The 9,588-nt window shown below is 40.1% G+C and overlaps 1 protein-coding gene across 1 annotated transcript in view; it reads right to left on the bottom strand.

The window, feature by feature from the left end:
• The window catches only part of LOC103388694 (semaphorin-7A), a 47,657-nt gene extending 39,900 nt beyond the window's left edge, over window positions 1-7,757 (bottom strand). Inside the window, exon 1 of the mRNA XM_025061575.1 lies at window positions 7,149-7,757. Within this exon, the coding sequence (XP_024917343.1) occupies window positions 7,149-7,227 (79 nt within the window). The 5' untranslated portion in view covers window positions 7,228-7,757. The remainder of the gene's footprint in view (window positions 1-7,148) is intronic.
• Window positions 7,758-9,588: the final 1,831 nt, after the last annotated feature.

The following is a 9,588-nucleotide window of genomic DNA, read 5'->3' as shown; positions in this document are numbered from 1 at the left end:
AAAACCCAATGGTGCGAGTCATCAGACTGTGTTTTAAGCCTCTTACCACACTCAGAATGTCATTACAAGTGCAGCACAACATTAACTGCTCCCCATTGAGACGCAACAGTGAATGTCTGCAACAGTGATTAATAAAAGTTATTTTCTTACAAGTTCTCCCATAAAATTTATAATTAGTAATTGTCAGTTGTAAAAATGTTCTTTCTTAGTCAGATTTACAAATGAGTGATGATATATGCTGCATTTTATTTGAACTGGATTTATTACTAGACAGTGGAACAACACGGTTGTTTAAGATTCTGTGTGGTGTTTTTAAAAAGAATAATAATTAGTTGAAAAAATATTTTATTAGTATTTTTTTAATCACTTACTAGATTGTGAGCCCAAAGTTGATAAACACCCCAGAAATTTGAGGGACAAAGATATTGTCCTATAGTTCTAAGAAATGCAAGATATAACCAAAAAATATCTGCCCCAAGTCTGCCCCAAGGGGTAAGGAAAGGTAAAGGTACTGTATGTGATGAATATGTCTGTAAACATTATATTGACGACACACGAAGAAGCTGGAACAGACATGGAGGCAGTCGGGGGGGGGGGGGGTTCACAGCTGCCTCACCTACTGTTTCCTCTCCTTCTCAGGAAAGAAGAAACATCAGCAGTTTTGGGTTTACAGTAATCATGACTGTGAGACTGTGAGACTCTTTCTCACCTGCCTCTCCCGTCCCACGTCACAGACATCTGGGCTGAAGTAATCCTTCGTTACTCACTGGCCAGCAAACCATCTCAATACATTCTCATTAAAATCCACAAATCAGTTCACATAATAATGAATCTGTCTTCTAAATGACGTCATTCTAACTAAGGACACGCTGTGTCAGAAAAAGAAAACCTGACTCAGGTGTACTTGACAGGGAGATGTTCTCCAAGCCTAAAGAAAAAGTCACTACAACCACAGCAATCCTAAACGTGTCACTCTAGTCTGGTTTAGTCAACATAACCCTTTCTATGCCAAAGATATGTTTATCAAATTTAACAAAAATTTAACAAAAAAAAGAAACGCCACGGTTATTTTAAAGGAAATAAATACATTATTTCGAGTAGAAAACCACCCTGCCAGGTGATTTCATTAAAGGTCAAATAAATCGGTGGCCTTGGGTCGAATAAGGATTTTGCTCTATTTTCAGATATAAATGCACTAACGAGGCTCAGGACTCACTCATTCTGTTGTGATTTTTCCCTTAGATCTGAAATTAAATAAAAAGACATCCAGTCTGACAGAAAGGCCAGGACAAAGTGATGATCACTGATGCAGGTTGCTAGCCAACCAACTAAGTTTCTATGGCAACAAGGGTCCGTCTCATTGGTTTGAATCTAATTGATGAAGGAGTGCGCGCACACACATGGAAAGCCAATGTGGCTGAGGACATCATACGAGTTTCCTTCACCCTTCAGTACAACATTGTACAGAAGGCACATTGACAACAACCGACCGCGTGAATATTAGGTTTTAACAAAGCCGTCTTCACAGCGTGAGTCAGCTTTCACTGATTCACTGAGACTCCAGTGGCAGACAGAAGCTCCAACTTCTGTCAGAAAAATGCACATCCTGCTCAGAGAAACAAAGAACAAAAGCATTGAAAACACACTGGAATGCTGAGCTCCCTCATAATACTGATGCTTCAGGGAAACAAAGTGTCCAACACATTTTGGATTTACCACCAGCCCTTTCTCTGTAACACTTGGACCTGATTCACAAGGTCAAACAATAAACAGCCTGACGTAGCTACGTGGACAGCTAAGGTTGGGAATCCTACACTTATTACTATGTACTGTATGTTTGCCCATTTGGAGGAATACAGCAAAGTTGGAGAAGAACCTGGAGAGATGGGATTCAATCATGAATCTTCCTTTTTTTCATCATCAAATTAGACAAAGGTCTGGAGTCAATCCCAGCATTCATTGGGGGAGGGCAGGATACAGCCTGAATCATTTTCCTGCCTGTTGTTGAGCTACATATGGACAAACACTACTGAGATAGTCCAATGGTTAGAAGTTTTGATAACCCTAATCCCTAATTTGGTGGTTTTGAAAGAAACCTGAGAAGATGGATTAAATCCCTGCAATCACAGGAAAACATGCTGTGATTTCTTGGTGTAGTAGATCATATAGAGTCAAAAGTTAAAATCATACACTGTCATACAGTTCCATGAATTAATCAATGACTATAATACTTTATAGTACATATAATGCATGTACAAAGTATGTTCACTTCCTTTGAGTAAATATATGTAATGTTTTCACTTTAGTCTGAAATGGTAGAATCTGGTTCGAATCCTGTGTAAATTCTTCTTTATCTTTAATGATTTCAGAGAACAGAACGTTTGAAGCACATTTTATTCAAAACTTTTTTGATGAAAATCTAATTTAGTCTTCTGTATAATTATAATTATATAATTCTGTGGTGTATAATTCTATTTTCATGGCTACAATCATAACATATTATATTTTATGATGATACTAGAAATTGGATGGAGGATTATCAGATTCTAGAGGTAAAAATCAGTTCGTAAGGACAAAGTGGACGACTAAACCTTGACGGTGATTTCCTCTTCAGAGTATAAATGAAAGAGTAACGGTGAGAAACAGACTGCACACCAGTTGCTGCTCCGCAATAAATCTATTACCTACCAGGTGACAGGTGTTGCACCTTGTTTTCACCACAGTTTAACTGACCATGAAGAATCTTCAGAGATAAATATGTCCCTAACGTCTGAGTGAGTAATAATTCACTGAGAGTTTACTACAATCCCATGTGACCCCCGATGTGAGCTGCCCGTAGCATGTGGCAGTGAGGTGAAGTGGGAGTGAAGGTTTTTTCGTCAAACAGCAGCTTTGAGATACCGCTACCAAAAATACCTCGCACAAGCAGTTTTTGTAGGGGCCTAAACCTAAACCAAAAAACTAACAAAATCCTTTCATACTTGACACACACAAGAAAAAAACGTAACTTTATAAAAGGTCAGCTCTTCAGGAACCAAGACAAACACCTTTTTTCACTTGTTTTCTGAAGACAAATGTTTCATTTAAGTGAAGCCTTGAAGCAGCCTGTAATACTCAAGGGGAATGAAGACACTTTTAAATCAGTGACTTCTAACAAACACATTCCTAACTAGGCTGGAATGGCTAATTGAAGAAGAGTAAAAAAACAGGTGTTATTTGCTTTACCAGCTGCAACTGGTGAATGAACTGAGCCGGAGAGCTTTCTAACTAAGAGAGAAGGTGAAATCAATCACCGGTTGAACTTTGGAGAAGGCTGTGATATTTGGGCTACAACTGCAGATGTCAAATTACCGTGATGTGTGTTGTTGTTGTTGTTCCTTTCACTCGCCGTGTCTAACTCTACGCAGTTGACTCAATGTCGCCACTCTTTTTCTGTTGCTTTCTTATTCTCCAGCCTGTGGCACTCAACCATCAAAAGTAGGTGTGTGAGTGTAATTTTCTTTTTTTCGATTTGGAGTAAATCACAGTTTAATTTTCTCTGTAGCTCTTAGGAAGTGAGAGTTGTTGCCGTACTCTGGCCAGGATTGGTTGGTGTTTATTAGTAAATTAAATAGCTGGGCACAACTCTTCAGCCAACTGTATGCAGTACTTAACTTTATATTTAACTAAAAAATATATGTGTAATTCACAGTTCAGCCGGAAGGCTGGTATCTAATATTGTCTGACTTGTAGTTTTAAATGTGTGCATTTTATAATAACACTATATTTTCTCCCCTTGCAATTTTGGAATCCAGTTATGGGCTGGATTGGTGGATGATGAGGTGGAGTGGATTTGGCCTGTGGGCCAATGAACCCTAACCCACATTGAAATACCTGAACATCAGTATAGATTGTACCAGAATGAATGAAAAAAAGAAAAGTCCAAGTAGGACTTAGGCCTAAATCCCAGCCAATTGTTTTTACTCTTCAAATATTTATTGATCAAGAACCTACAGACCAGTTAGCATTGTTTAATGCTAACGGCTAAGATTTATTTAAGAATTCTGATACAATACTTGTATTTTATACATTTAGTTTTGGTAAAATGCTTATACAAAAGAAGAAATTGGGTATAGTGATCCTTAACTCATTCACACTGGATTGGCATGAAAAGTTTCTTAAATGACGAACGACCTGATGTAATGCGTTCTTCTTTCAGACTCTGACGACTATAACGACACCATTTGTTACAATTTTTCACTGACACGTCTCATTTCTCTTAGTTTCTATGCAGTGTTGGCACCTGTGGCCAGTGCCTTAAAGTCTTGGTAGAAGAGAATGGACCAGGTTCACCTTTATCCCTGAGCTGCAAACCTGGGATTCATAACAATGTCCCATCAAAGACAAGAAAGGAAGAAACACATTTTAATATATAAGAATATATAATATTATATATATATATATAATATAATTCTAAGGTTCCTAATGTATCATTTTCAGAGTCAAACCTTTCACATTAACCATGTTGAGGAAATCTCTAATCCCTAATAGGCTGTTGTTTGTTGCTGAAACTACTCTGTGAGAGAGGAGCCAGGTGCTGTCCGTGGTGCTGAAAACGCTGCTCTCAAGTGTGATGGATGAACATCCACGCAAATATGAACAATCTCAGTGTAACAGCTCTAATATAATGATGACAGAGCAGAATTGTGTACCAAAACCTTTGGACTTGCATGTTCAGAAAGTGCACACGTCATATTACACTGTAAACTCTTTTTTTTTTGTCTTTGTTTGTGTAGAACTCCAGGCCAGTCACTCTAGAATGACACTCTAAATAAGGGTCTCACCCCTGACTGCGTCCACATAGATTTTATCTGACGATTCTGTTATCAGACCAACAGGTATGTACATATCTCCAGCATTTCTGCAGCTGACTCTATAGAAGAATCACTGTTAGCTGCTGAATATATAAACAATATATAAATATATATGACCACGTAAACATTCAGCACAGTTACAATGCTGTTTACCTTTCCCACATACAGGAGCTTTGGCTCACCCTTAGGTGTCATGGGTATGATGGCTTACTTAGGTCACATGTCAGTAAATGATAAAGGACTCACTGTCCTTCGTGGTAAATACTGCATTTTGTCTTTATTTAATAGCATCCTTCGCTTTTATCTAGTATTTAGAATGTTCAGTAGTTAAGTGTGTTGTTACTGAAGTAATTCCACTGTTGAAACAAAAACAACAACTTGGGGGAGGGGCAGCCTCAGCTCACAGGAAGAGACTCATTATTACATTTCTGAATGCACCCATGTGCAGTTTTTGTCTTTAACAACAGAAGACACTCACAGAGTACCGTCCTTCCTCCTACAGCAGCCACTCATCAAACCTCATCCAGCCAAGGAGCTAGGACGATGAATCAACATGATTTCCGTTACCAGTAGCTTTGGTGTGTTTATTTTCTACATCTTTGACATGTTTAATAAACACTTCTGGACTCCTCAGTACAAATGCCACCGCACCTGTTACATTTAATCTCTCGATGCACACCAGCAGTCGGTCTGTATCACCTGACACAACAACAGGGAATCAACAGAGTGGAATGTTTGAATTTAACAGTCCAAAGACCAAGGCATAGACTGACCACTGAACTATGACAATGAGAACATTTTGTTGGTTAAAAACCTACTGAAGTCCACGGTGTTGGGTGGTCGACTGCTGTGTAAGTTAAGGTTCGACATGTTTGCCTCAAACTGCACTGATCAGTACCAGGTTTTTGAAATGACATAACAACTAGTTTGATTGATGACACACACGTCGGGATTGTCAATCTGCATCTACACTGCTTATCCCTTGAAAGAAAAGGAGGGGGCACACTAACAGGTACACACACACACACACACACACACACACAGTTTGATTGCTGAATACATTAGGGGGCTGCATGAGGAGTAAAAAGGCGTGAGAGGAATAGATAAAGGAGTTGTCTTGGAATTTTCCATTCATCTCTCTCTCTCTCTCTGTGTCTCTGTCTCCCACTCTAACCCTCACCCTCCCCTTTCCCTTTATTTTTCCTCTCTCCTCCTTTCCCCTCTGTATATTTTTTGTGTTTGTGTATTTACGGGGCTGCTGCTGGCCTAACACAACCTCCCTCTCCTCCTGGAGCCTGACTCCTGTGCTGCTGCAGTGTAGAAACAGCTGCCATGTCCCGCATTGCAGCTCAGAAAGGACTAGGGGGGAGCAACCGTGAGTGTGTCAACCTCCAAAGAGTCATATATCTCAGTAATGATGCTTTCTAGCGTTTGCATGCGGGTCCATCGCCCGCCGCCCCCTCCCCCTCTCTCTTGCTCTCCCCATCTCTTTCTCTCTCTCTCTCTCTCTCTCTGTTTAGGGCCAATAATGGACGGGCGCCATCATGGTCCTCCTGCAGGCAGAGGACACTCTGGCTGCTTTAGTGCGCCTCTGGTTTTATTGCGCTCGGTGCGTTTGAAGGTGAGGACACGGTGGAGCGGGCACAGTTATTGCCAGGTGCTTTAATTAGAAAAGGCTAAGTCACGCACTGAGATGTTAAAGAAGCACTGACCTAAGGCTGCCATCAACCCAAAAACCTGGGGAAAAGCTACAAGTTGCGCAAAGCAGCTCCATGCGGTCCAGGTCTGTCCGCGAATTAACGGGAACGCCGCAAAATCTACTATATGATGTGATTTTCATACGAAAGAGCAGGTTTTTTATATAAGAAAGTCATCTCGTGAGATTGAGTGAACATGTGTGGAGGTGGCCTGGATGATGGAAGGAGCGCGTAATTTACTACTGGGGCCAGTAGGGAGTGGAGGGAGGAGGAGGAGGAGGAGGAGGAGTGTGGTGTTCTAAAGAAATTAATCCAGAGGTGGCCCCTGGTGGAGGAGGAGGCTTCGTGTGTGTGTGTGTGTGTGTGTACTTGGCGCAGAGAAAGGACAAAAAGAAGTTAAAAAAACACACTACCGGTCACATCATCTGAAGATTAAACTGTCACTCTCATCATTCATTCATCCGTTCATCTACTCATCCTTTCATCCGTCTCCAACCACACACACACACCATCAAGCCAGTTGTTATAAAGACACACACATCATTGAAATAATATTATCTGTAAATGACTTCTACAAGGACAGAATCAGCTTTCCTACCGTGCACAACAAATTTCAGCCGAGGTGACTTTCCGGCGAAGACCGTGGCAAAGAGACACAGCAGGATGGCAGACTTCATCTTCCAGAGGCAGTCGTCCGCAGTCAGGCAGGAAAAAAATAACGAACCAAGCTTTGATCACCAACACACTTCTATGATCCCCTTCTGAAATCGACTCTTCCTTCCAGATTTTCTGCTGCGTCTTGGATCTCTGTCCCGGATCCCGATTCTCTCCCGTGCGTCTGCTCCTCCGGTACTTCAGTTTGGAGAAGTCGGGTGTCTCTCAGGCTCCACCTCGCCATCAGAGGGAGAGGGGGAGGAGGAGAGGAGGTTTTCAGCTGAGCGGAGGGAGAGAATGGAGAATAGGATTACAAAAAGCCAATCATTAAGTGAAAACATCTAGATTAAAATGTACAGGCGTGTGTGGTAACGTGTCAAACCTGTTGCTGTGGGAGATACGGTACACTTACCGATAATATCGGATAATATCTCGCGTTTCTCAGGACCAGAAATACCACGTTTTTTTCCCACGAATAGTAATAGGCTATTTATTAAGAGACTGTCAATTAACTATTCCTAGTGAAACTAGTGACAATAACATGCAAACACGACGGGGCCATGTTATTAATCACATCATGTTAGAAGCAGAGGTGGGTAGAGTAGCCAAAAAATGTACTCAAGTAAAAGTACAGTTACTTCAAAATAATATTACTCAAGTAGAAGTCAAAAGTAGTCATCGGAATAATTACTTGAGTAAGAGTAAAACAGTACTTGGTGAAAAAACTACTCAAGTGTTGAGTTACATCTTAATTATTTTTTAATCAGCACTCAATCAACTAGTAGAAATTACAGAGAGAAGAGTTTATCCTATTAATAAAATAATAAAATAAAACAAATTAATTAAATACCGTAAAATAATCTTTGGGTAAATTCAAGTACTTCAATGAAATATGCTTAGGAAAAATTGGGAAATTGTGGCAATTAACAGATGTACAGTGTGTACATCTGGATGTGATTTGAAATAAACAGTTTTGTTTTGTTTTTGTTTTTTTAAGACCACCTCAGGTTGACATGTACTGGGACAGTGGCCAGGTTGTCAAAGTAGTGGACTGGGTGTGTGCCGTCACTCTGTACTATATATATTATATGGGCTAAACGGAAGTGTTATATATTCAGCTATCTGACTCATCAGTTAAATGTCTTAGGGGAAAAGAATAAATCAACAGGTTGAAGCTGATGTGATGCAACATTAGCTGATATGTTCACTTCTTCTGTCCCTGATAAGCATCTTTAAAGTCCAATCTGGTCAGAGTAAGATATACCTTGATGTTTTGTTTTGTTTTTTTCTTATAAACATTTGCGTCAGTGAAGATCTTGAAAACTCCTCCCCTGGCCTCCTCAGACTGTCTGACCACAGAGACCCTTCTGCAGCCAATAGCAGTATCATTCATCTCCTGCCTTTACAGTAATATCTTGTGTCTAATCAATATGTGCCAAAGAAAACCAGAGTGGCTGAATACCAATTAATCAGCAGTTCTGCTGCGCTGTGCCTGCTTGTGTAGCAACGTTATTGATTATTATTTACGAAATGATGCGGTACTTACGGATAGCCTGAGGTTTTTTACCTTCCTCTTCTTTTTCTTCTATGGTTGTTCCTTTCAGGGTTCACCTTAGTGGATCACTTGCTTCTATCTCACTCTAACTCTCCATGCCCTCTTCCATGGCATTTATCAATCTTCTTTGTAGTTTTCCTCTTCACTCCAACATCTTTTGTCCAACAGACCTCCTCCCAACCCAAATCACAATCACGTCAACCTTGTTCCTCTAACTCTGTCTCCTCGTCTTCCTGAGTGAGTTGTCTTATTGTTGAGGTGAGATGCAGACAATTTCACCAAATTACCGTTTGTGTGTTTGACGCCAATTCAAGTGTTTTCTTGGGCTTAATTATAGACATTTAGAAGCAGTCAGTGAAAAAGTGCTTAGTAATATAGACTAAAGGGAGAAATGTGAGATATTTCCTTGCAATTTAAAGTAAAGCATTACATCCTTCCACTACGGGGCTTTTTTATCTTATGTATTTTTTGCTGTTGCAGTGTGTATGTCAGCACATTATGTTTTTCAAACTCCACAGGAATTAAATTTGAGTAATGTCTCTGACTATGGCAACAACGGCCGCAGAAATGTCACTTTTTTAAGCACTGATTAGAACTGATTACCTTGAAAAGAACCTTGTAAAAATGAATGTCTCTCCGAGACTGGACACAATCTGTATTTTTACCGCAGATCAAACAATACAAAGTAGATTAATTATCCCCTCCACGGTGTTTCACAAATTGTATTGTGTATTTCCTGAAAGTGTTTGGAGGTGCAGTATTATCCAGTAATTAGGTAGCAGCTGAAGCTGAGGAACTAAACTAAGAACAATTGTTATTACAGACACAC

The sequence above is a fragment of the Cynoglossus semilaevis genome, chromosome 13, assembly GCF_000523025.1.
Source record: "Cynoglossus semilaevis isolate Cse_v1.0 chromosome 13, Cse_v1.0, whole genome shotgun sequence".
In the NCBI taxonomy this organism is placed as follows: domain Eukaryota; kingdom Metazoa; phylum Chordata; class Actinopteri; order Pleuronectiformes; family Cynoglossidae; genus Cynoglossus; species Cynoglossus semilaevis.
The sequence above is the reverse complement of the archived record's forward strand: the minus strand, read 5'-3'. Positions and strand labels throughout refer to the sequence as shown.